This window comes from Marmota monax, unplaced genomic scaffold, assembly GCF_021218885.2.
Source record: "Marmota monax isolate L192 unplaced genomic scaffold, Marmota_monax_Labrador192_F-V1.1 WCK01_AAM20220418_F8-fsc00107, whole genome shotgun sequence".
Lineage (NCBI taxonomy): Eukaryota > Metazoa > Chordata > Mammalia > Rodentia > Sciuridae > Marmota > Marmota monax.
The window spans coordinates 1,952,251-1,980,149 of record NW_026693761.1 but is presented as its reverse complement, the minus strand read 5'-3'; the positions used below and the strand labels follow the sequence as shown (position 1 = coordinate 1,980,149).

Below are 27,899 nucleotides of genomic sequence, written 5' to 3'. Positions count from 1 at the left end.
GTATCCTAGAACTCCCAATTTATTGTTCTTTCCTCTCTCTGAGGCTTAATTTTTTTCTTCAAAGACAATTAAGAAATTGTCACTGGATCAGTCCTTGTCTACTAATTAGTGGTCAATGTAATAATGAAATTTTACATTATTTTCTTTTCCATCCAACCAGTCATATATTCATTGAAAAATGGTTATTGACCACTAAGTATATGTGAGGAAGTTTGCTATGGGAATACAGAGGAAAATGATCTTGCTCTTGCTTTCAAGAAATATATAATTTAGTTACACAGCAAATCACTCCATATCACAAGAACAGGTCATGAGAATATCTACCTGATGTGCTGTTTCTGCTTTCATTCATATTATTAGTAATTACTTTGGCTAGTTTTCCTCCTTGTTAGCTCCAGTTTCACTAATGAAAGTAACAGAACTTTGCAGCATAGGAAATGACAACATGTGGCCTAGGCATCAGTAGACTCTCATGTTAATACTTAATATTATTAAATAAGGAAAAAAATCAAAAGAAAGGACAATATTATAGAACTAACTTAGGTTTAAGAGTTTTTAATTAATTTTTTGAACACTTAGTATTAACTATTTTTATATTGGAATGTGACCACTGATAAATATATATATTATGCTAATTACAATGATATTTTACCTTTAAGAAATATCCTTATTGCATTCAGTTTGACATAAATTTTTACTAACAATGTAAAATTGAATAAATAACTAGTTTTGAATAATTTGCTATATTTCAGACTCCACTGAGATACACAAAGACATTATTGCTTCCAGTTGTTTTGGTGATTACTTATTTTATCTTTAAAAAGGTATTTTTAAAAATTTTATTACTTGTTTTTGGGTTCAAGATAAAGATTATTATAGATTAATGCTAATTTCTCAGAATTTCTTCCTATTTTTAGAATTATGTTTTCTCTTTCTAATAATTTTTATTCAGGTCTTACTTTATATAGTATTATACTTTTGTTGTAGAAATACACATTATTAAAGAAATTTTATTCTTTCAAAAGATTTTATCAATCTCTTACTATATATGAAGACCTACATTAACATTGTAGGTATGTTGGACAAATAAAACACACCCACTTCTGTCTTGAGTAGTCCTGCGGAGTGAAAAGTGGCAAAAATTAAACAAATAATCATATTAAAAGTTAAAGAATTATTAATTGTAACATGTGCTATGAAATCAAAGTAAAGTGCAGCTTTAGTGTCTTCCAAATATAAAGCACATTCAAAGAAATCTTGAGACACACAGGGAAAATTTGTATAGTCATTTAAAAATCTCTTTCTACATGTTCACTGTCTTCACGGCAGAGGAAAATAATATCATAATAAAGAAATCTTTAAAATACCACTGGCAGATGTTTTTGGTCTGGGAGTGGTTTATTTAAGAGCCTATTTAATGACAGTAAATTTCTAGGGTTATGTATCTATTTAGCAATTTTGAACCATGTTTATTTACCAATTGTCTTGCTACAAGTCATGTATTTATTTTAGATTTTAAAGCAATAACATGATTTCTCTACCACAATACTATTTATGGTCCTGTTGAAAGTCAAATTGCACACCTTCTGTAAGGAATTTCCACATCCACATTTCTCATTCCTCTGTTTCACATAGACTATAAAGTTGGTGGGAAAGAAAAATAGGAATATAGATATGTAGAGAAAGTGATTATTTGATTGATTCCTAATTTGCTAGGGAGGCCAAGATAAAATAGTCTCGAAAATACATGGAAGAAGCTGACTCCTTTGTAGATAACAATACACTCCTACTCTACTCCCTGGCACAATAAAAATGTAAACTTACAATATTAGAAACTAGTTATCCACATTATAAAAGTTAGAATTTTGGAGCTGAAGTGGAACTTAAGATTTATTCTAAAACATTTTTTTTTCTAATAAAATCAGAAGTTATAATTTTAAAAAGTTATTTGCCTAGGGCAGAGCTGGGACTAAACTATTCCTGAGCACTTACTTTAATGTTCAAAAACACTTCTTTCTAGTTTAGGATGTTTATATTAATTAATCAGAGCACTTGAAATGTTACAATGTTCCTTAGAATAATCTCATTGATTTGATTCTATTCACAGACTTATCGTGATATTTTATGTGTCTTATCTACAAACACTTATCTAAGGTAAATGTTTTTAAAACATATCAGGTTAAATATGAAATATATTACTGAAATATTAATTTTTCAGATGAATGTACATTAAACATTATGGTTAAGAGATATAGGAACTATGGCTGGGGTTGTAGCTCAGTGGTAGAGCGCTTGCCTAGAGTGTATCAGGCTAAGGCACTGGATTTGATTCTCAGCACCACATATAAATAAATGAATAAAATAAAGGTCCATTAACATCTAAAAACGTATATATGTAAAAGAAAGGAGAGAGATAGGAACCAAATTTAGATGTTTCTTTTTTTTAAAAACAAGACTGTTCTTATGGATTTCTTTTATGAATTCAAATTTGTTTTGGAGATATTTATACTTGTGAAATAGTTCAAAGTTTAAATTGATTAAATTTTAATATATCACTAGAATTTAAAGTAATAAACCTGAATTAAATTCAAAATTTAATTTGGTCAGGCTTATTTCTTTTTAACTTTTAAAGAAAGTACAATTGTTTTTCTGAATATTAATGAAATGTTTTTATAAACTTATTATTAAAACTGTTTGTTGTGTCACATTTTTAGTGATTTTAGTGAAATTACTAGAATATAAGGCCTAACCAGATGCCAACAAAAAATAACATGTCTCAGATGTCACACATAGATAAATTGCTTCAGGATACAGAAAGTGCATTTTGAACCTTCTGAGGGAAATGTTATCTTGACTTACATTTTGTATCTGTAGTTGTATTATTTAGTGACTTTTATTTTTCAGAAGTTTTAGATTCATTAAAAAATTGTGACGATATCACAGAGCGTTTCTATGAATCTCTTGCCCCATGCTGAGTTTTTAATTAGCAGTTTTGTGTGGTTGCCAGAAGACTTAATTAAGACCTTTGAGGCATTTGTTGAAATCATTTCAAAATAAAGGTGATAATAGACCCACTCAACCGTTCTAGACAGATGGAGGCTGTGGAAATGTTTCTTGACATTCAAAAACAGTGTATTGAAACTGATAACTACTCATATAAGGAATTCAAGAGGGAAGTTGGGATGTTTAATTGGATAAAAGATTGAAGGTACATGACTACTGTCTTCAGGTGTTTGAGAGTGTAGAATGTGGAAGAAGACAGGCTCATGAGTCAATGAGTGGAAGATGCCTAACTCAGAAAAAGCAAGTCTCTTTTTATTGGTTATATACCAGAAATGACAGCCTTTGTGCATACAGGCAGAGCAGTCCTTTAAATCACAAATGTAATACATGCTTATAGCATATTATATAGCATATAGGAAAAACAGTATATCAAAAAAAGAGAAAATATTCTCTCTCTTAGATCTACTTCACAGATATTGTAAATAGCTTCATATTTATCATTCTAGAAAACATATGTGGAAATATAAATTTTAAAAATTAGAATCATAATATTCTTATTATTTTGCAGCTTGTTACTTTTATTTAACAGTGTGTCATGGGCTTCTGCCTAAATATTTCTTACATTTCATAGTACTTTTTGCATTTATTGTTTACCATCATGGGTGACCACCATGTGTTTTGTCATTGCTGTATCTATGAATATTTAAATTTTATTTATTTTTTGTCATAATGTACAATGTTATGAGTAATAAACATTCTTATATATTTGCCTTTTCACACTTTTGCTATTTCTGTACCTTACTGAATTTAAAATAAGACTGCTGGATCATAACTATAAGCATTTTATAATTTAATATATACTGAGAAATTATAATGATGAACATGCTCATTTCCCTGCATCTCCATGAACACCAATGATATCACAGCTTGTCATTATTTTTCTAATAGGTTAAAAACAGGAACACATCTCCTTCTCATTCCACTTGATTACAAAATAGCTTAAGAATTCAGATACACATTTCTGCAGAGATAACATGGAAATGGCCAAAAGCCATATTCTGTGAATTTGACTACTTTAGATACTTCATATAAGTATATTGAAATATTGAAACTTTATGAAACTGGCTTGTTTCATTTATCGTAATGACCCCAGGGTTCGTTCATACTGTCACATATTGCAAAATTTTATTTTTTAGTATGGATAATATTCCATTGTAATATTTTATTTTATTTATCTATTTATATGTCCAAGGATATGAAGTTGTTTGCACATCTTGACTATTGTGAATAATGCTGCACTACACTTAGGAGTATTAATATTGCTTCGAGATCTCAATTTCAAATCTTTTGGATAAATATCCACACGTGTGAATACTGGATTTTATGGCAGTCCTATTTTTAATTTTTTTTAATAAACTTCTGTACTGTTTAACCATAGGAGCTAAATAACGTTTGACTTCCTATGGTAATATGCAAGGATTCTTTTTCTGCATATCCTTGCCAACACTTGTTGCTGTTATTTCTTTTATCACAGCTATCTTGACATATGTAAGGGATAAATCATTATGATTTCAATTTGCATCATTTGGTCATTCCTTGTCACCTTTGGAGAAATATCTATTCGAGTTCTTAGTCCATAGCCTGTATTGTAGTTGAATTGTTTTTTTCTTCTTCCTCCTCCTATTCCTCCTCTTATTCTTATTTTGTTGCTATTGAGTTATAGAAATTCCTTATATATTTTGGAGAGTAATCCTTTATCAGATAAATGTTCAGCAAATTTTTTTATTCTGTTTCCTTCCTGCACAGGGGTTTTATAAATTTGATATAGTCCCACTTGTCTCTGTTTGCTTTTGTTACATATGTTTTTAGTGCTGTATCTGATTTATTTCACTTAGAATGATGTTCTTCAGGTCCATCCATTTATCAGAAAATGCCATGATTTCATTCTTCTTTAGGACTGAATAGAACTACATTATGTATATATACACCACATTTTCTTTATCCATTTGTTCATTGATGGGCACCTCTCCTGGTTTCATAACTTGTTTATTGTGAATTGTGCTGATATAAGTAGTGTTATGAATTTATTACTATAGTATTTTGATTTTAGTTCTTTTGGATAAGTGCTGAGGAGTGGAATCGCTAGGTTGTGTAGCGGTTCCATTTCTAGGCTTTTAAGGCGTCTTCTTAGTGCTTTCCGAAGTAGTACCAATTTGCAGTCCCACAAATATGTATCGGTATACCTTTTCCCCCCACTTCCTCACCAGCAATTATTATTTGTATTCTTGATTATTGACTTTCTAAATGGGATGAGATGAAATATTAGTGTAGTTTTGATTTATATTTTCCTGCTTGCTATGAATATCAAACATTTTTCCATATATTTGTTGACCATTTGTATTTCTTTTTTTAAGAAATGTCTATTTAGGTATTTTGCCCATTTATTAATTACATGATTATTTTTTAATGTTAAGTTTTTTGAGTTCTTCATATATTCTGGATATTAATCCTCTGTTGGAGGAGTAGCTGGCAAAGCTTTTCTCCCATTTGTTAGACTTTCTCTTTTTAAAATTAATTTATTTATTTTAATTAGGTATATATGACAGCAGAATGCAGTTTGATTCATTGTACACAATTGCAGCACAACTTTTCATTTCAGTGGTTGTACATGAAGTAGCGTCATACATGTATCTAGGGTAATGATGTCCTAGGCTCTCTCTTTATGCTCTTATTTCTTTTGCTGTTCATAAGCATTTTATTTTTTCCCATTATTTTATTGGTGTGTTATAGTTGTATATAATGGTATGATTTGTTGTTACATATTCATACGTGCACAAAATAGGACGATATTATTTGTTGTGTCTTTCCTGAGTATTTCTTCTCTCTCTTCCCTCACTTCTTCCCCTGGTCCCTTTCCTCTACTTATCTCCCTTTGATTTTCATGAGATTTCCTCTGTGCCCCCACCAACCATTTTTTTACTTCTCCCTTTCTAGCTTCCACATATTAGAGAGAACATACAATCCTTGACTTTCTGAGTTTGGCTTATTTCTCTGAACATAATATTCTCAAGTTCCATCCTTTTTTTGCCAAATGATGTAATTTCATTCTTCTTTATGGCTGAATAAAATTCCATTGTGTATATATACCGCATTTTCTTTATCCATTCATCTGTTGATAGATACCTAGGTTGTTTCCATAGCTTAGCTATTGTGAACTGTGTTGCTATAAACATGGAAATGCATATATTGCTACAATATGATGACTTTAATTCTGTAGGATAAATACCAAGGAGTGGTATAGCTGGGTCATATGGTGGTTCCATGCCTCGCCTTTTGAGGAACCTCCATACTGATTTCCATAATGGTTGTACTAATGTACAATCCCACCAACAGGGTTAAGTCTTTCTTTTTCTCCACATTCTCTCCAGTATTATTGTTTGTATTTTTGATGGCTGATATTCTATCTGGTGTGAGATGAAATCTCAGTGTAATTTTGATTTTCATATCCCTAATTGCTAATTATATTGAACATTTTTCATATATTTGTTCACAATTTGTATTTCTTAAAAAATATTTTTTGTTGTAGACATAATATCTTTATTTTATTTTTTTATTTTTATGTGGTGCTGAAGATCAAATCCAGTGCCTCATACGTGCCAGGCAAGCGTTCTACCACTTTGCCACAACCCCAGCCCCACCATTTGTATTTCTTGTCTGAGTAGTGTCTGTTTAATTCATTTACCCATTCATTAATTGGGTACTTTGCCACAACCCCAGCCCCACCATTTGTATTTCTTGTTCTGAGTAGTGTCTGTTTAATTCATTTACCCATTCATTAATTGGGTGATTTGCATTTGGATGTTAAGTTTTTTGAGTTATTTATATATTCTGGACATTAATTATCTGTCAGAGAGTAGCTAGCAAAGATTTTCTCCCATTCTGTATAATCTCTCTTCACATTTCTAATTGTTTCCTTTGCTGTAAAGAAGCTTTTTAATTTGATAGCATCCCACTTATTGATTCTTGGTTTAATTTCATGAGATTTAATGGTCTTATTAAGGAAATTAGCACTTGCACCAATATGTTGACCTTAAATTTTCTTTTAGTAGTTGCAAAGTTTCTAGTCTAATCCCTAGGTCTTTGATTCACTTAGACTTGATTTTGTGCCAGGTGAGAGATATGGATCTAGTTTTATTCTTATATATATGAATATCCAGTTTTCTTAGCACCATTTGCTGAAAAGGCTATCTTTTCTCTGACATAATTTTTGTCACCTTTATCAGTGATGAGAGGACAATAACTATGTGGGTTTGTTGCCATGTCTTCCATTCTGTTGCATTGATCTTCATGTCTATTTTGATGCCAATACCATCCTGTTTTTGTTATTATTGCTCTGTAGTATAATTTGAGATCAGGTATTGTGGTGCCTCCAGCCTGACTTTTGTTACTCAGAATTTCTTTGGATATTACCATAAGAATTTTAGAACTGTTTTTTTCTAGTTCTGGTAAGAATGTCTTTGGTATTTTGATGGGGATTGCATTGAATCTGCATAATGCTTTTAGTAATATGGCCATTCTGACAACATTAATTCTGCCTATAAAGAATATGGAAGGTCTTTCCATCTTCTAAAGTCTTCAGTTTTTTCATCAGTGTTCTATCGTTTTCATTGTAGAGGTCTTTCACCTACTTAGATTTATTCTCAAGTTTGTTTTGTTTTGCTTTGGTTTGAACTTAATGCGAACAAGGATAGTTTTCCTGATTTCCTTCTCAGAAGATTCATTTTTGGAGTATTTGAAAATGATTGATTTATGAATGTTGATATTGTATTCTGCTACTTTGCTGAAATTGTTTATCAGCTCTAGAAGGTTTCTGGTGGAGTGTTTGGAATCTTCTGTGTATAGAATCATGTCGTCAGCAAACATCCCTTTAATTTTCTTCTCTTGGATGTTCTGCTAGAGTTTCAAGAACTATATTGGATATGAGTGGTGAGAGTTTCTTATTCCAAATTTTAGAGGAAATGCTCTCAGTTTCTCTCCATTAGTGTAATGTTAGCTTTAAGTTTGTCATATATAGTATTTATAATGTTGAGGTAAGTTTGTTCTATATTTAGTTTCTCTAACATTTTTAGTATGAATCAGTGCTGAATTTTGTCAAAGATCCATCAAGATAACCATGTGATACTTCTCACTAATTCTCTTTATGTGATGAATTACATTTATTGATCATGAATATGGTGAACCAACATTGAATCCCTGGAATAAATCCAACTTGATCATGATATATAATCTTCTTAATGTGTATGTGTGTTTTCTTTTTCTTTTTTGTACTGGGGATTGAACTCAGGGGCACTCAACCACTCAGCCACACCCCCAGCCTTATTTTGTATTTTATTTAGAGACAGGGTCTCACTGAGTTGCTTAGTACCTGTTGCTAAGGTGGGCTTTGAACTCTCAATCCTCCTGTCGCAGGCTCCTGATCCACTGAGGTTACAGGTGTGCACCACCATGCCCGGCTCTTAATGTGTTTTTGAATGCAGTTCACTAATATTAAGAATTTTTGCATCTATGTTCATTAAGGATATTGGTCTGTTTTCTGTCCTTATGGGGCTTTATCTGATTTTGATATCAGATTCATAGCCACTTCTTAGAATGAGTTTGTGAGTGTTCCTTCCTTTTCAATTTCATGGAATAATTTGAGGATTGGTCTTAGTTCTTTAAATGTCTAGTAGTTGAGAATCTATTGGGTCCGGGGTTTTTTTCTTTTTTGGAAGGCTCTTTATTACTGCTTCAATTTCATGGCATGATATTTGTCTGTTTAGATATTTTGTGTTCTCTTGATTCAATTTGGAAGGTATCTGTGTCTCAAAATTTATCAAAGCTTTTAGATTTTACAATTTATAAGTTTTCAAAATAATCCCTAATGGTTCTCTCAACTTTAGAAATGTCTGTGATGACATCTCTTTTTTCATCTCTAATTTATTGATTTCATATTCTCACTCTCTTGTTTAGTTTGGCTATTAGTTTATCAGACTTACTTATCTTTTCAAAGAACCAACTCTTTGTTGCGTTGACCTTTTGTATTTTTTCATTCTCTATTTCATTAATTTTAGCTCTGATCTTGATTATTTCCTGTCTTCCACTGGCGTTGGAATTCATTTTTTCCAGCTTTTCTATGACCTTGAGATGTACCACTAGATTGTTTACTTGATATTTTTCCTTTTTAAAAAATGTATGCACCTAATGCTATAAACTGTCCTTTTAGAACTGATTTTGTACTGTCCCAAAGATTTTGGCATGTTGTATCTCTATTCTTGTTTGATTCTAAGAACTTTTTAATTTCCCCTCTTATTCCTTCTCTGATCCATTCTTCATTTAAAAGACTATTGTTTAATTCTATAAGTTTGTGGGGTTTCTATAATTTTTATTACTGTTGATTTTTAATTTCATTTCTATATGATCTGATGAGATGGCCAAGAGAATATCAGTTTTGTTCTATTTGCTGAGACCTACTTGGTGACCTAAAATATGCTCTATTTTGGAAGAAATTCTATGAAATGCTGAGAAGAAAGAATATTCAGCTGTTATTGGATGAACTATTCTATAGACATCTCTTAGGTTCATTTCATTTATAGTATTATTTAGTCTGGAAATATCTATTGATTTTATATCTGGATGACTTATCTATTGGTGAAACGTGTATCACCAATATTATTTATTGGAGTCGCACACATTTTGGGGTCTCTCTAGGAGGGAATGACAAGAAGTGTATGCTTTATGTAACTAAAAGTATTGACATTTGGGGCATAAATCTTAACTGCAATATCTTCTTTTAAAAATTGTTTATTTTTTAGTTGTAGGTGGACACAGTATCTTTTTTTTTAAATGTGGTGCTGAGGATTGAACCCAGTGCCTCATGCATGCTAGGCGAGTGTTCTACCTCTGAGCCACAACCCCAGCCCTATCATATCTTCTTGTTGAATTGTTTTCTTTAACAATGTGTAGTCTCCTACCTTGTCTCTCTGACAATTTTTTACTTGAAATCTGCATAATTTTGGACTCCACTTGTATGGAATTTCTTTTTTAATTCTTTTAATTTCAACTGTGGATGTCTTTGCCTACAAGATGAGTTTCTTGCAAAGTGCATACAGTTGGATCTTGTTTTTTAATCCATTCTGCCAGTCTGACTTTTAATTGGAGAGTTGAGATCACTAATATTCAGTTATTATGCAGAGATGTTTATTATTTCCAGCCATTTTGGTTTATTTTATAAATTTAATTTGTTCTTAATTTTATTTCACTTAATTACTCTTCTGGAGAATTTTATCCATTTGAGAGCTTTGGAATTTATTTTTCAGTTTTTCTTTGTGTAGTATTTCTGTAAGCATTTTCTATAGTGCTGATATAGTGGTCATGAATACTTAAGTCATACTATGAAAAATTTTTATTTGTTCTTTGATTTTGAATGTTAGTTTTACTGGATATGACAACCTTGCATGACAGTTGTTTTCTTTTAGAGTATGCATTCTCTCATTAAGTCATTCTGGATTTTAGAGGCTTGAGTTGAGCAGTCAAAAGCGAGGCTTATTAGTTTATCTCTAAATGTGACCTGACATTTTTCTCTTGTGACTTTTATTATTCTATCTTTATTATCTATATTATGCATTTTGATTATTATATGTCTTGGCGAGTTTTTTTTTAAATATTTTTTATTTGGTGTCATGTAAACATCCTGTATATGGATGTCCATCTCATTCCTAAGGTTTGGCCAATTTTCTGTTGTTATCTCACTGAAAAGTTTCTTAATGCCATTAGCCTGTATCTCTATGCCCTCTTCTATCCTGAGGATTCTTAAATTTGGTCTCTTACTATTGTCACAGAGTTCCTATATTCTGATCTTGTTCTTTTATTTTTTCTATTTATTGAGTGGTCCACTTCACAGACCCTGTCTTTGAGGCCTGAAAATTATATTTTAAACATATTCTAATCTGTTGGTGACGCTTTCAAGTGAAAATTTTATTTGATTTATTGTCTTTCATTTCCAGAAGTTGTGATTGATTTCTTTTCAGAATCTCTCTCTTTTTGAATTGGTCTTTCACTTCCTGTATTTACTCTTAATTCTTTACTTAGGTATTCTATTAACCTACTAATTATTTTAATTAATATATTTTTATAGTCTTTTTTGAAATTTCATTCCCTTCAATGTCTGTGTGTTCCTTTGTTGGGGAATTGTAAACTTCAGGGGAAGACTTGTTTGCCTGTTTCCTCCTGTCTTTACAAGTCGTGGACTTGCACATGTTGAGAAACATTCCTCTTTCTCTATTGTGAGTGTGTCCTTTGTTGTGTAGTTCTCTTTTGTAATGAATCCTGTGTTGTTGATATCTATTAGCTTTGAGACAGACTCAGTTTAATCCAAGTGTTAGTTTAAACCACTTCAGTCACATCCACCAGGCACACTCTAAAACTTCAAGGCAGGCACTTGCTGGAACAGTATGATGACACTTGTTGTAAGAAGAAAACTGATGTGTGGCCACTTCAAGATGGCAATATGCCTTAATGCTCTACTTAACAGCAGAGAAACATGGATCACCAGCTTGTTGCACTACCTCTGGATCAGTTAAATCAGACTGTCTATGTGTTCCACACATTCTCCCAAGCCAATTTTTTTTTATGGTTTTTCTTTCTCTGCCTTTGTGACCTTTTCTCTCTACAGTGAATTGGCACCATCAGCACTACAAGCAAAACCTCAAGGATATTTTTTCTTTTCCTGTATTCAAAGCAACTAAATACATGCATTTCTGGTTCTGATAAAGGATTTCAGTGAATTCCTGCTATCACCCACTTTACTGGAAAGCAGTGCTTCCATTGCTTGAATCCCCAAAATGGAACAACTGAAAAATACACTCATCCTCTAATTTAACACATTAGATTTCCCCTACCATACTGTTTTAATTACTGTAGTTTTGTACTATGTTTTGAAGTCACGAACTGTGATGCCTCAATATTGTGCCATTTTCTCAAGATTTATTTGGCTGGTCCTGGTCTTTTTTTGTTTCATATACAGAGTTTTTTGACCTCCATTTTGATTATGGATTGTTGAGTAGATATATCAGGGTTTTATTCAGCATTTTGTAGATTTCTTTTTCATTTTCTAATATTGAGCATTGCAAATGAAAAATCTTCTATAAAGTGTTTCTGGAAATTTGTAGAGGTTGGAGATGGGGAAAAAGAGAGATAGGTTTATTTTGATCTGAGTATTTACTTCTTCAGCTGAGGGAATTGTTGCTCCCTTATTTTTTGACTCAGTCTCTCTTTCTTGAACTTCTGTTATGGCTTTTATCATATCATCTATTTTTTTCTCTTTTTTCACAGAATTACATGGCTCAGTTTTCAACATTACCAACTTCAGCTATGTACACTTCAGCTATGTACACTATTACCAACTTCAGCTATGTACACTATTTTCAATGTTATTTTGAAGTTTTGAATTTTGCACATATGTTTTCTCAGAATTTCTGAAAGCTCCTTTTCTTGGTAGCTTTCTGATTACATGGATGTGATATCCTCTCAAACTTCTCTGAAGATCATAGTTGGAATTTTCATTTAGTAGTCTCTTTTATTTCTTGCATTGGCTCTGTTTTCTGTGAGGTCAGAGTTTTTACTCATTTATCCTGGTGCTTCACTTTCATGCTATTTGTGTCTTATTTATTCATATCTTAAATGAGTTCCTAAATTTATTTGTATTAGTATTTACTGTTGTGGGGGGCAGTCCATGACAATTATAATATATACTTACCTATCAGGCATTTTCTCTGCATGCAATAGCTCACTCCAGGATTCTGTTGTGAGTGGACAATTTCTCGGCTGCCTATGTAGGAAAGGAGCTACAATGGTGGTAGAGTAATTGGTAACAATTGTCCTGAGATACATCCCACAAACACCCTTTAAAAAAAACTATAGATCTGTATACCCCTGAATTTCCTTTGAACACTGGCTTATTTCTCTTTTCTACTTTTAAATCCCTATTAGGGATCCAGGGTATTATAAAATACCCATACTTTCAGTGGAACAATAAAGTAGGCAGGCTTTTGCCTCTCATGTAAGCTTTATAAGGATAAGAATTTATCTGTACTGTTTCAGCTTTTTCACTATACAGTGGTTAGAACATAGTAGGTATCCTGTACATACTCAATAAGTTGGAACCACCTTCTAGAACTAAAAATATTTATGTGCTTTACCCAATAATTTTTCTTCTAGAACTTTATCCAAAGAAAATGTTCAGTGATGCTCACAAAACTTACTGCACAAGAATGTTCATGAGGTTTTTAATTGTGAAAATGAAAACAATTCAAAATTCCAATAGTAGTTTTCTAAAGTATTTATTATACATAATATGAATATTTAATAGAAAGTCTTTGTATTCATTCTTCCAGAATTACAATCTTCAAGGATCAGCAAAACATTTTTTATCTTAACCGAAGAATGACTTTTTGACATACTTTCAGTACAATGACTGTAAATTATGCCTTTCAAATTACTGTACATTTTAGTAATGTTAACTCCCAAGTAGTTTTAAGAGAATAAAATTTCAAAAAATGTAAGAACAAATCAATGAAGCTATTTTTATGTAATTATAGTGTAATGGGCATTCAGTAAATAGATAATATTTTTTATTTTATTCCAGAAAACAGCTCCTTGAACATGGTGAGGTAAAGTTGTCATTTTTTTCTCTGGTAGACTTGCATATTAAACTCTCGTTCAAGGATAATTCACAAAGCGTAGCCTGGCTGCTGGGGCTCCCTTAGCAATACTTGAGTTGTTCTGCAAGGGTGGTTCTTTTCCCTGTTCCACTTTCTTGCCCATTTATCACTTACTAATAGACTATATGAGGTTTATTTATTTTCTGTGGATTCTAGTGGACTTATTTATTTTGTATGTCTATTTATTGTCAGTATCTTCATATTAAATTGTACTCACATGTTAGCCTCACAAGGGTAGAGATTGCTCAGTGTTATATCTGAAGCACTCAGAACAGTGCCTAGCATTTAATGAATAAATAAACATTAATAGACATTATAGTTAGAAGATCTTTGTTCTAATGAATAATAATGGTTTTAATATACTTTATACTTATTAATAATAAAATATAAAAAATAAGACTTTGTTTTGTTTTATAGCTGGTTTTTCACACTTTGCAGTTGATGGCATTTACTTCCCTTGCTGTTTTGATTATGAGGCTGAAACTGTTTTTGACACCACACATGTGTATTATGGCTTCCTTGATCTGCAACCGACAGGTAAGGCACCATCTTGTGCGAGTACACTATCATTTTGTAGCAACACTAGTATAGTTACCATGGCTTTGCTGAGTAATCCAAAACATAAAATGAGGCGCTTTAATTTAGTTAACTTAAATCATTAAAAATTTTAGTTAACAATTTACTATTGAGTGAGAGAAGCATCTTCAAGTGGCTTTAAATATTATTCCTTGATTGTAACTGATATTTCTCTGATGAGTGATTAGGTACACATTCCCCCTGTTTAGTATTCAACCCACAATATAGTCTTTCAGAGTTGTTTGTGCCAGTTTCCTGTCCACCAAAACCACCCTCGAGTATTCATTCAGTAGTGAACAGATACGAAATAATTGCTCAAGTATAGTCCTGTTTGGAACAGAGAATTCCTAAAAAATGTTGTTGATCCTGGATTCCCTGAGTGTATCTAACTCCAGATAAATTACCTGGAGTTTTGGAACCTATAGAAACATCTTATTTAGTTTTGATTATGAGTATATAGTTTGAAAATATCATAATGTTTGTTTTCCTGAGAGGAATATACATATTAGTGCTAATAAAGTTTCCCTGGTTCCCACAAGGCAACCAAATGTTAATGGATCTAGTGTTAGGATTTTTCAAAATTGTGTGATTTGATAATCCTAACCCCTGGTTACAAATCATTACTAGAAGGATCAGGTATGCCTTTTTTAATTCTTTTGAGAGGCCCAGTAATGTATTCATTGTTTTTAAGCAATAGCTGATGATAATTCTGTATTTATATACTGATATCAAATGTAAACCTTGGTTTAAGCAATAAGAATTTTTTTTGACTCAATAGCATTCTTTATATAAGAATTATAAATAAATGTGTGTGTTTTTTTTTCATTTCAGCTCTTTGGCTGGCTTTTTTGCAAAGTTCATTTTGCGAATGTTATCTTTGGCATTCTGACAGTGATGTCAATACAAGGTTGTGCAAACCTCCACAATCAATGGAGCATAATAGGAGAATTTAATAATTTGCCTCAGGAAGAAATTATACAATGGATCAAATACAATACCAGACCTGGTATGTAGCTATTTAGTTATATGCATACTTAGTTTTACACATATACAGACATTTATATATACTGTGTAGTTAGGTGGTTAGCACTTTGTGTGTGTGTCTGTGTGTGTGTGCACAGACTGACTTACAGTAGTTTGACTTACAATTTTTTGTGTTTACACTAGCGAGGAAGCACTATACACATTCAGTAGAAACTGTCTTAAGCTTTGAGTCATGATCTTTTTCCGGGCCAGTTGCATTGAGAGTATGATACTCTCTTGAAGCTGGGCAGTGGCACTGGGCCATAGTTCCTACTACATTGCAGATAGCTTGTCTTGCATTTGCATTCACAGTTACATTTAGAATGCTGGGTTATATTTGAAAGTAAACAGTTGCTTTAGTAGATCTGAATAGCACGCCTTGTTTGTATTGTGCTAATTAAAATGATAACAACCTTCACAATTAGAAGCATTTGTTCATTTGGTTTACCAGGAGACAAAACTGACACTGAAGCCAGATAGTTTTTTATGTAGTCCTATTTATGATTGAATTTATACATGCCTTTACATTAAAAAATAGTACTCACAAGTTATAAAATGATAGGATGAAATGTATAAATGGCAAAAACTCAAATGGCAATTGAGAGAACATAATTATGAATATTTAAAGATCATCTAAAGAAAGACATGTATGTGTTCTCTGGCACATAGACATGACTATATATCACAACATACAAAAATCATTTGAAAAAATGTACTATTGAGCCTTGACACTTAAAACACTTTCTCAGTCTCTAGCGTTTTAAATAATTTTAAATGCTTTAATTTCATGATAACTCATGTGATTTACATTGTCCCTTGTCCTGTGCATCTCTGTAGTACTGGCTCGTAATGTCATCCTGAAGCAAGATAGTGGAGTGCCTAAGGGTGTGAGCTTTGAACCTTTTAGCTGTACAATCTTAGACAACTCACTTTGCTGTTTGTCTGCTTCTTCTTCTACAAAGTAAGAAAAACAGAGAACTCACTTCATAGAGTTCTTACGCATATTAAATCATTGGCTTCTTATAAAAATACTGAGCACCATTCCCAACACCAAAATAACACTTAACAAAGGTAGATGTCATATGGTAGACAGTGAATACTGAGTGAATAAAATGAATGATATCAATGGTTCTTATTCAAGTAAATGCTTCATCTTGCTTAATTTAAATTCAGATACTATGGATAAGTTTATTTTTGGTCTTCTTAAAACATTTTATTAAGAAATGTAATCTTATTTTTCAGATGCTGTTTTTGCAGGTGCTATGCCTACAATGGCAAGCATCAAACTGTCTACACTTCATCCCATTGTGAATCACCCTCATTATGAAGATGCAGACTTGAGGTTAGCAATTGACTGAATATTTCACTCAGAATCATTTGCCTACTTGTTAACTTGTTCTTAGGAATAGGGGAAATGTTTGCACACACACACACACAAACACACACTTTCATCTTCATATCATGTTGGAAATTAAAACGATTATAATCACTATCCAGAAATCATCCAATATGCACCTGTTTCCTTCAAAGTAGGTTTAATAAACATCTGAAAACTGAAAAATTGCACGTGTGTATGAGCAAGAGAACAGGCTGTGGTAAAACTCTTAGAAGCAGCTTTGACCCACAGCCAGTTTGCCAACCCCTACTCTAACACAGGTCCCTCTGCTTAACTTAAGAAACTTCCTAGATCTTATTGGTAGAAAAAGTAATGAAATTTGCCTTATTACATCTTTTGTGAAAATCTGGGGTATTTAACTGCTTATGAAAAATCTGATTTCCATTGTGTCATGAAAGTTTGTTTTCTATACATGACTGGCTTCCAAAAATCATTTTGATTATTCAATTAATGGTCAATGTAATCTTTTTCTTTTAGTGGATTTTTGGCCTATTCTTAAAGGAAAATTTTTAAATTGTTTGAAGTTTTATGCCTGGTTGTGGTGATTGAACATCCCATATGCTTGAAGTCCTAAGTAACATTTAACATGTAAAGGGTGATTTGTTCATTTTTTCATAAGAACTTAAATTTAAAGTCAAATCATTCATTGTACCATATTTTGGTGAATATCCCTGTTCTGAAAAATCTGTAATGTGCTTCTTCTACCTCTCTGATACCCAGTGTCTAAATATTCTATTTGCTACATTGAACTTCAACTCATCTATTTTTCTGTGCTTCTTTAGATATTATTTGTGAAATCTGTTTTCAGATTCTGTCTGAAAATATTCTGTGAGCAAATTAATTGTGTATTATGTGAAGCAAATTTTATATTCTGAGAAATTATCCTGCTATTCAGTATAACTCCAGACTAGATTGCATACAAACAAGCAGTATTATACAAAATTCAAACTGGTTGTTTTAGAGCATTCAAAATATAAGTAGAAATGTGGAAATAGCTATTTCAAAAATAATTTCTGTTACATACATACCAATACCCCATCCTGTGAGGATTGAAATTTCAATTTTCTATTACATTTTCTTTAGTCCATTATACTTTATTTTAAAATCAGTTTATAATTGTTGTTTAAAATTAAAGGGCCCGAACAAAAATAGTTTATTCAGCATATAGTCGAAAATCTGCAAAAGAAGTGAGAGATAAATTGTTGGAGTTACATGTGAATTATTATGTTTTAGAAGAGGCATGGTGTGTTGTGAGAACTAAGTAAGTATTAATACTATACTATGATTTGGTATATTTTGAAGCAACAAATGTTTTATTTTATTACAATAGTCCTAATTTTTTAAGACTTTATTTAAAATAAATTCCATTATACTATTACCTTGGCATTTTACTTAAAATCATTTCAATTAGCAAAGTGAAATAATCATTTAAGGATGATCTAATTTCAAAAAATTATTATAACATCTTAGTATCTTAATTTTCATTTAGCATCTTTTATAACATTTATTTTTTTCATTGGTACATGAAAACATAAAAATTTTACATATTATTGGGGTTATGTTTTAGTACATGTATACATCATATGTTTAAAATCAGGTTAAACACATCTATCTTAAACTTAAATTTTTTCATACTTCTTCATATTTTTATGACAATTTGTATTAGATGTAAGAAATGTAGATTTGAATCTACAACAAATTGGAGTATTAACATTTTGGTACTATAGCTGAACAACATTGGATTTATAAGACTTAAGAGAAAAGTTTCTCATAACTCAAAATGACATAATAAGAAAAATATGTTACTAATTAAAATTTAAAATTTTTGAACTTAAAAAAAGAATCAAAAAACTTTAAGGTGTTTAAGGGATTCTTGAGGCCTTTCTTTAGACTCCTGAACAGAGATATTAGCTGCTATATATTACAGCAGATGTAGGCAAGTTAATTGCCTCCTAGAATGACAATGACAAATGGGCAATCAGAAGAACAAAACAGACTCCAGAGTCTGATGACTCCTTTAATGGCTAAGATTGAAAAAAAACTGATCATGCCAACTTTGCTAACACTGGAGTACCTACAACTCTCATACGTGGGTTGTATGAATGTAATTTAGCATAACCATTTTGCAAGAACAGGCAGTTCATAACAACTCAAACATACACCTGCTGTGTGTATTTGCATAGAAGAAAGCATACATCCACATCAATAATTTTACACAAATGTTTACAGCAGTTTTTTTTTTATAATAGCCCAAAACTAAGAGCAGTCCAAATATCTATTAACGGGTGGATGAGTAAACACAGTATTGAAATATTTCGACCATACAGTATTACTCCTCAGTAAAAACTAGAATGAACTGCTGATACAAAGAGCAATATGGGTAAATCTCAAAACAATTATGTTGAGTAAAGAAACCAGACATAAAAAAGCAAGCAAGCAATAATTCCAGAAAATGTACACAAATCTATAGTGAGAGAAACTGGTATATGGTTGCCTAGGAAGGGATGTTGATTGGGACAAGAGAGTAGAGGTGCAAAAGGGGATGAGTAAGCTTGTGGGAGAGGTGAGTATATTTAATTACATGTACATAAAATGTTCCAAAGATAAAATAATATATCAAATATTAAGAAATATTTTTCCACCTTTTAGTCTTCTTTTATAGTTTTACTAACAATGAGTCATTAAATTGAACTAATAATTCATTTAACTATAAATAAATGTTTTAAAAAGCAAGTTTTAAGGATATACATGCAAAACCAAATCCTATTGTTAATAATCACTTTTAATATAATCCCTTTTCATTAATTTTATTTTCTAATTTTACTTGAATCTTATCTAGTTATAAGTTTTTAGCAGATATAAAAATATATGAATAATTACAAATTTCATGCTCAGAGAAAAAGACCTTGCCAGTTGGAGCACATGTTCATTTTTCTCTTTGTTCACATGGATAATTGGATGTTTTAGAAAAGATCAACTAATATTTTGAAAATAAGCATATGTAGCTGCTCCAATAAGGAGTTTTATAAATCAAAGTTTTTCTTATAAAATATAAACATCCCATTTTTAATCAGAAATTGTCAGATTGTAATGTAATTTTTATTTATTACTATCTTAAATTTTGTCTTATATTTATGGTTTCTATTGTGGCCATAGTTTCACAAGTATATACATATGTTAAATTTTATTAGATTATACACTCTAAATATGTGGAATATGTTGAATAATGGTTGATCAAGTATGCCTTAATACATCTGCTAAAATATCTTACAAGGACTTTTATCAGGAATATATAAAGAACTCTCATACATCACTAGTAAGTAACAACACAAAATTTGGCAAAATATTTAAACAAACACTTTACCAAAGAAGATATCCTGAATGACCCATAACAACACTAGAATGACTAAATTTACAAAGATGGATAATACCAGGTGTTTGTGAGAATTTGTAGTACAATTTTTAGTACAACTTAAGCCTTATAGATTATTGATGGAAATAGAAAATCATGTATTGACCTTGGAAAACAATTTTGAAGTTGCTTAAAAAGTTAAATGTACATTTAATCAAACAACATCCTACTACTAGGTGTTGCCCTAAAGTAATAACACATGTCAATACAAAGCCTCCTCCATAAGTCATTGGAAAACATTGTTTATTATTATAAAACCTCAAAGTATCTCAAATGTTTATTAGCTTGCAAATGGGTAAATTGTTGTAACTCCATGTAATGAAAGTTAAGAAATCACTGATCTGCAATATTAGCTGTAGGAGCTACAACATCTAAGGTATGAATACAAAAACATTCTAAGGAAAAGAAACCAGAAATGGGAAGCCTACCTACCTAATATATTTGGATAGGATTCTGAATTCTGTAGTGCAGAAAAGAGATCAGGGAAGGCCTGGGACCTTGCTTGGGGAAGGGGATTGATTGCAGACAATAGGGGAAAACTGTTAAGTGATGGACACTTTCTATAACTGTGTTGATGTTGATACATTCTATGCACATTTGACCATACTTAAACTTTTACCATATAGGATAGGATATGAGTAAATTTCATTTTACATAAATTATACCTCAATATAAGTGTCAAAAATTAGAAACATAAAAATTAGAAATCAATTTGATTCCTTTGCAGGGTGAGAAAGATTATCTTATTTAATCCACTCTAGTGAGAAATATTTTCTTATTTAGTCTACTCAGAACCACCTAAAATAGGAAAGCATTGAAGAAAACAAACTTGACATAAGAACCTCCTTTCCCTGCCTTGGACTGTATGTTTTCATGCTAATCAGGAAATTTATGCCAAACAAATTGGGATTAATCAGAAATTTGATTAGCTTTCCTTTAATTCATCTCATTTCACTACAAATAGGCCTGTTATTTGGATGGTGATGGTGCTTGGAAAATATATTTGTTTCATTTTGAAAGTGAATTTATAAATATGTATTTTTGAATGTATACTGAACCTTTATTTCATTAAGTAGGACATGAAAATTCAACATACTTAATTTCATTTTATTATTTATAAATTTTGAGGTTGTGCTCTTTGAAATGACACTTAAGATCTTTAATTTGTTAAATAAGTTAGTGTTTGGAAATTTAGGAAATACTTTATAATTTATGTATTTTCTCTATGCATGAATATATTTTTAATATAGATATATTTGTGTCTTTTTCAGGCCTGGTTGCAGCATGCTTGAAATCTGGGATGTTGAAGACCCTTTCAATGCTGATAACCCTCCCCTATGTAGCATCCTGCTCAAGGATGCAAGGCCTTACTTCACCACAGTATTTATGAATAGTATGTACAGAGTATTAAAGGTTAACTGAGAATTACACTGTGGTGCAAGAGGTGTGTTGAAAACAAACATGGTTTGCCTTATTTTTTGGCCTGGTGATTTAATAAAATCACAAGCGTTAAAAGAGACACTTAAAAACAAGATAATAAAAATGATTTAAAGTCTTTGATTACTAAAGGTAGATCACTTCATTGTTTTCCATTGAATGTCAGCTTTATTAAGCTTGTTGTATAAATGATTAAATCATTTTATATTGCAAAAATGTTCATCTTAAGAGTTTTAAGGGAAAATGTATGCAAAAGAGCAATGGAATTTAATAAATCAAGGATATGGAAATCCTTTCTTATCCAACTAGGTGAATCATTTCAGGTTTTTTCTAGTACCAGGTGTATCAGCTCAGACTCCTTCAACCACTTAGAAGAATGCAGCTCTGAAATGACACTTCCTGAGACCCTGATACTGCTCACAACCATTGTACAGTCTGTGAGGAAACTCTGTGTCCATTGTGGTATTTTTTCTTTTACTAGACTTCAGAAAAGATCTTTAATAGTGTTCGAATGCTTTAAAAAAAACAGCTTGTTTTGTAATGTGCTTTCCACTGATCAGTTTTTATCCTGAGCTAAACAGGTATTAATCTGTCTTTAGAATCCAGTGGTTTTTCTTTTAATCTCAAGGTAAAATGAAAATTTCTATGGCACACAATCAAATTTGGTGGTTAAACATAATCAGAAAAGAAAATCCAGTTAAATTTATCGAGTGAGATTTTCAGATGCTAGACCTTGAATCAAGCAAAGGCCTTTCTTTTCACCTTGATGGCTTGATAGCTTTGTTGGACATAGTATTTCTAGCCACCATCTTTCATAATGCATACTCATTTACTTTTGTTTTTGGATGAGGAAGGTCAGGTTTTATAACTCCTTTCCCCCTATAAAACCTATCCAACAATAATGCTTTGAAAAGAGGTAATTATCAGTTGCCAATTGCAGAGTAACATTCTTTTTCTCTGCTTGATAAATATTAAATATGCCAGCTCTGCAGTATTTTAATGTGCATTCAAGTTAATCATCTTGTGATAATAAAACATACTTATGTTCTTGTGATAACAAAATGATTTAATTCCATAGATTAGTTCACTTATAGAAGGCAAGCAATCACACATAGAAAAAAAACATTAAAATTGCTTTTCAATCTTTGTAGTTTAAAATATTCAGTATAGAATATAAAACAGCTAAGAAAGTATGCACAATTCATTTATTTTAGAATTTTCGAATAAATTCATTTTGTAAGTGTGGAGCAAAGAAGGAAAAGTGACATAACAACTAATATTCATAAAATTCAAGAAACACATTTTGGATGATGTTTTCATAGGTCATATTTTTAAAAAATTGGCAGAATATGGCAAAAATGGATGAGTTTATTAACTATAAAATGTTCTATATACATATAATGATTTCATGTGGATTTTTATTTTTCTGTCCTCTGTATGGTAAATAATTAAAAAAACACTTGAGATTCTTTGTGTTTTCTATCTTCTGATCCTTAATCAAGCATACATTTTGAAATTGAAAGAGTTCTGATATAAGGCAGAAATTGGAGATTGCTGGATTTATTAGCCAAGTTTACATTGGCAATGGCCTTTATTAGCTATTTTAGACAATTCTGCATAGCTGCAGCTATAAGAGAAGGCACTGTGATGGAGATAGTTTGGCCTTTGTTACAAGATGGACCAAAGTTTGAATTCTGGCTCTTCTATATTAGGATATGTTAGGTATATCCATCCATTTAAACATACTTATTAAGTGCTATGTGTGCCATGCACTGTAACCAAGCTCAGTCATGTTGCTTAATTCTCTAGTTCAGCGAAACTAGTATCCTATAATAACTTTTTTTGCAAATTGATCTGAAACCACGACTAGGAGTGAACTGTACCTAGGCTGCAGCAATCCCCTCCATCATCCAGCTCTCAGGAATTGATGCATGACTTCAACAAATAATATGTGTGTTCTACCCTTTTATAGCTGATAGATACCACATCCAAAATATTAATTTTAATCAAAATGAAATTATATGTTTATATTTTCTGTGCTTCTGTTGTATAAGTAACATACTCACTGAAAATTAATTTTGGAAAAGATTGGACATTTGAAAGAAAGGGAAAATATTGTAGGCTGTATTAAAATCTCATAAATGTTGTTCATTCTTTTTGAGGGGGGTACTGGGGATTGAACTCAAGGAACACTCAACCTCTGAGCCACATCCCCAGCCCTATTTTGTATTTTATTCAGAGACAGGGTATCACTGAGTTGCTTAGTGCCTTGGTGTTGTTGAACTTGAGATCCTTCTGTCTCAGCCTCCTAAGCCACTGGGATCATTCTTGTTTTGTTTTTTTTTTAACCATTTTCTTCTAACAGTTTTAAACTATTTTATGCTTTTCTTTTCACATATAAACATGTAAGTGCTACATTGTAAATAGACAACTTAATGACTATATAATATTCTGTTTTGTATAATCATTTATCACTTAGTGATATTTGATATATTCTGAAAAATGTGTTGTTAGGCAAGTTTGTCATTGTCTGAATATCACAGAGTATACACAGACTAAGACAACTGCAGCATAACTATAATTTATATCGTATAATCTATGGGAACACTGCTGTGTATGTGGTTCTTCACTAACTGAAACATCATGCAGCATGATACTGTGTGTGTGCATAATTTAACCATTTCTGAGGTATATCCATTTTTGCTACTATTGTACAGTCATACATTCCTTAACTATAGGTATATGTACTGAAGGATGAGTCACTGGGCAACATCCTTGTTGTGCAAACACCATAGAGTATACAGACACAAACCTAGGTGGTCCAGCCTCCTAACACCTAGGTATATGGTAGAGCTTGTTGCTCTAGGCTACAAACCTGTGCAGCATATTATAGTCGTGAATGGGAGGCAATTAGAGAACAATGGTAAGTATCCATATATGTAAACATAGAAAAGCTATGATAAAGATACAGTATGAAGGATTGAACATGATGCAGCTGTATAAGACATGAATGGAGATTGTAGGATTCAAAGTTGCTCTGGGTGAGTTGGTGAGTGAATGTGAAGGCCAAGGACATTCCTGGACACACATATAGACTTCATAACAGTACCCTTTGGGTATGCTACATTTGTAAGAAACATTTTTATTTCTTCAATAATAAATTAACATTTTTGCTGTATGAACTTTTTTATTTAAATCTTTGGCTCTTCTGTAAGAACATTACATGAAAATAAACACAGTTGCACAAAAACATTTATATCCTTATTCTATAAGGATTTTTTTCCTATTTAATTTTTGGGGGGCCTTTAAAACTTTTTTTGTTAAAAACTAAAATAGAGTTAGCCCAAGCCTGCACAGGGTCAGTATCATCAACATCACTGTCTTCCACCTCCACATCTTGTCCCTCTGCAGGTCTTTAGGGACAGCAACACTATGCAGCTGTCATCGCCTATGGCCTCAACACCTTGTTCTCAGGCTCTTGAGGAGGTGGTACTCTTCAGAAACATGTCCATGGGGGCTTGCTAGCTTCTTTTTCCACCATAGATTTGCTTGTAAGTAGATAGTGCACCAGGGAACATTCCTATTAACGAAAACCTTTCAGGCTTGAAGTCCATGTTTTCACACTTTTTAAGGAGATTTTTGAGGTCTGCAAAAGCTTTTGCTATGCCCTTCACTATGAACTTCCAGTTTTTTATCTTCCCTAGCAGTTTCCTTTTCTCTTGCCTCCTCTTTAGCGAAGGGTCCCTGTTCCAGTTCAACAACTCATTAGTTCCTCAGGAACCACCCCCAGGAGCTCCTCAGTTGCACCCTCCTCCACAGGCAGGGTACAGGTGTTTCTCATCTCAACCTCAAGACTTGTTGAGTTTTGCAACCTCTTCCTCCGTAGCAAATTATTTGAAGTGATGGACATACTTAAGTATATTCTTCCAGATGCAGATGTCATTCATGTTCTATTTGGTGACATCACCTGTAGCCCAGGCTGACTCTTGATATTGTCATAGTTGTGTAATCCTTCTAGAACTGCAGCAGTGTCTTCTTGGTGTCATCCTTAGTTGCAGCAACAGCAACAGAGGTCCTGCTCAAATCACTATACATATTGTGCTATACTTTCATATGACTGGCAATGTATTAGATTTTTTTTATATATGACAGCAGAATGCATTACAATTCTTATTACACATATAGAGCATAATTTTTTATATATCTGGTTGTATACATAGTATATTCATACCAATTTGTGTCTTCATAACTGTACTTTGGATAATACTGATCATCACATTCCACTGTCATTAATAGCCCCATGCCCCCTCCCTTCCCTTCCCACCCCTCTGCCCTATCTCCCTATCATAGGGAGATAGGGAGCCTCTCTATATCAAAGAAAACATTCAGCATTTGGCTTTTGGGGATTGGCTTACTTCACTTAGCATTATTTTCTATAACTCCATTTCCCTGCAAATGCCTGTGATATGCCTAAACTAAATAAGGATAATATACACAATTTAAATAGATCAATTTCAAGCAAGGAAATAGAGGATGCCATCAGAAGCCTACTAACCAAGAAAAGCCCAGGACCAGATGGGTACAAAACTGAGTTCAACAAGACCTTTAAAGAAGAACAAACACCAATACTTCTCAAACTATTTCATGAAATAGAAAAATAGGAAACACTTCCAAACTCATTCTATGAGGCCAATATCACCCTGATTCCAAAACCAGGCAAAGACACATCAAAGAAAGAAAACTTCAGACCAATATCTCTAATATGGTGCAAAAATTCTCAATAAAATTCTGGCAAATCAAATATAAAAACATATCAAAAAGATAGTGCATCATGATCAAGTAGGGTTCATCTCAGGAATTCAAGGTTGGTTCAACTTATGGAAATGAATAAATGTAATTCATCACATCAATAGACTCAAAGATAAAAATCATATGATCATCTCAATAAATGCTGAGAAAGCATACGATAAGATACAGTATCCCTTCATGTTTAAAATGCTTGAAAACCTAGGGATAACAGGAATATACCTCAACATTGTAAAGGCTATGTATGCTGATTCCATAGTTTGGTTATTGTGAAATGTGCTGCTCTACGTATGGGTATGCACATATCACTGTAGTATAATTACAAGAAACGAGTTAATGTATACACAAGGATCTTATTATGAGACGTCACAAATAAAAAAAAAAGTGCACTACTAATCCAAAGAAAATTGAAATGGATCCAAATATTTTTTTTTTATTTTTTATTATTGGTTGTTCAAAACATTACATAGTTCTTGACATATCATATATCACACTTTGATTCAAGTGGGTTATGAACTCCCATTTTTACCCCATATACAGATTGCAGAATCACATCAGTTACACATCCATTGACTTACATATTTCCATACTAGTGTCTGTTGTGTTCTGCTGCCTTTCCCATCCTCTACTATCCCCCCTCCCCTCCCCTCCCCTCCCCTCTTTTCTCTCTACCCCCTCTACTGTCATTCATTTCTCCCCCTTGTATTATTTTTCCCTTTCCCCTCACTTCCTCTTGTATGTACTTTTGTATAACCCTGAGGGTCTCCTTCCATTTCCATGCAATTTCCCTTCTCTCTCCCGTTCCCTCCCACCTCTCATCCCTGTTTAATGTTAATCTTCTTCTCATGCTCTTCGTCCCTACTCTGTTCTTAGTTACTCTCCTTATATCAAAGAAGACATTTGGCATTTGTTTTTTAGGGATTGGCTAGCTTCACTTAGCATAATCTGCTCTAATGCCATCCATTTCCCTGCAAATTCTATGATTTTGTCATTTTTTAATGCAGAGTAATACTCCATTGTGTATAAATGCCACATTTTTTTAATCCATTCGTCTATTGAAGGGCATCTAGGTTGGTTCCACAGTCTTGCTATTGTGAATTGAGCTGCTATGAACATCGATGTAGCAGTGTCCCTGTAGCATGCTCTTTTTAGGTCTTTAGGGAATAGACCAAGAAGGGGAATAGCTGGGTCAAATGGTGGCTCCATTCCCAGCTTTCCAAGAAATCTCCATACTGCTTTCCAAATTGGCTGCACCAATTTGCAGTCCCACCAGCAATGTACAAGTGTACCCTTTTCCCCACATCCTCGCCAGCACTTGTTGTTGTTTGACTTCATAATGGCTGCCAATCTTACTGGAGTGAGATGGTATCTTAGGGTGGTTTTGATTTGCATTTCTCTGACTGCTAGAGATGGTGAGCATTTTTTCATGTACTTGTTGATTGACTGTATGTCCTCCTCTGAGAAGTGTCTGTTCAGGTCCTTGGCCCAT

The 27,899-nt window shown here is 32.4% G+C and overlaps 1 protein-coding gene across 1 annotated transcript in view; it reads left to right on the top strand.

Moving 5' to 3' along the window:
- Positions 1-23,534, top strand: part of Dpy19l2 (dpy-19 like 2) — an 80,292-nt gene extending 56,758 nt beyond the window's left edge. The window contains exons 15-22 of the mRNA XM_058584444.1: positions 753-824; positions 2,108-2,154; positions 13,685-13,709; positions 14,178-14,297; positions 15,168-15,342; positions 16,602-16,701; positions 17,891-18,016; positions 21,439-23,534. Of these exons, the coding sequence (XP_058440427.1) occupies positions 753-824; positions 2,108-2,154; positions 13,685-13,709; positions 14,178-14,297; positions 15,168-15,342; positions 16,602-16,701; positions 17,891-18,016; positions 21,439-21,589 (816 nt within the window). The 3' untranslated portion in view covers positions 21,590-23,534. The remainder of the gene's footprint in view (positions 1-752; positions 825-2,107; positions 2,155-13,684; positions 13,710-14,177; positions 14,298-15,167; positions 15,343-16,601; positions 16,702-17,890; positions 18,017-21,438) is intronic.
- Positions 23,535-27,899: the final 4,365 nt, after the last annotated feature.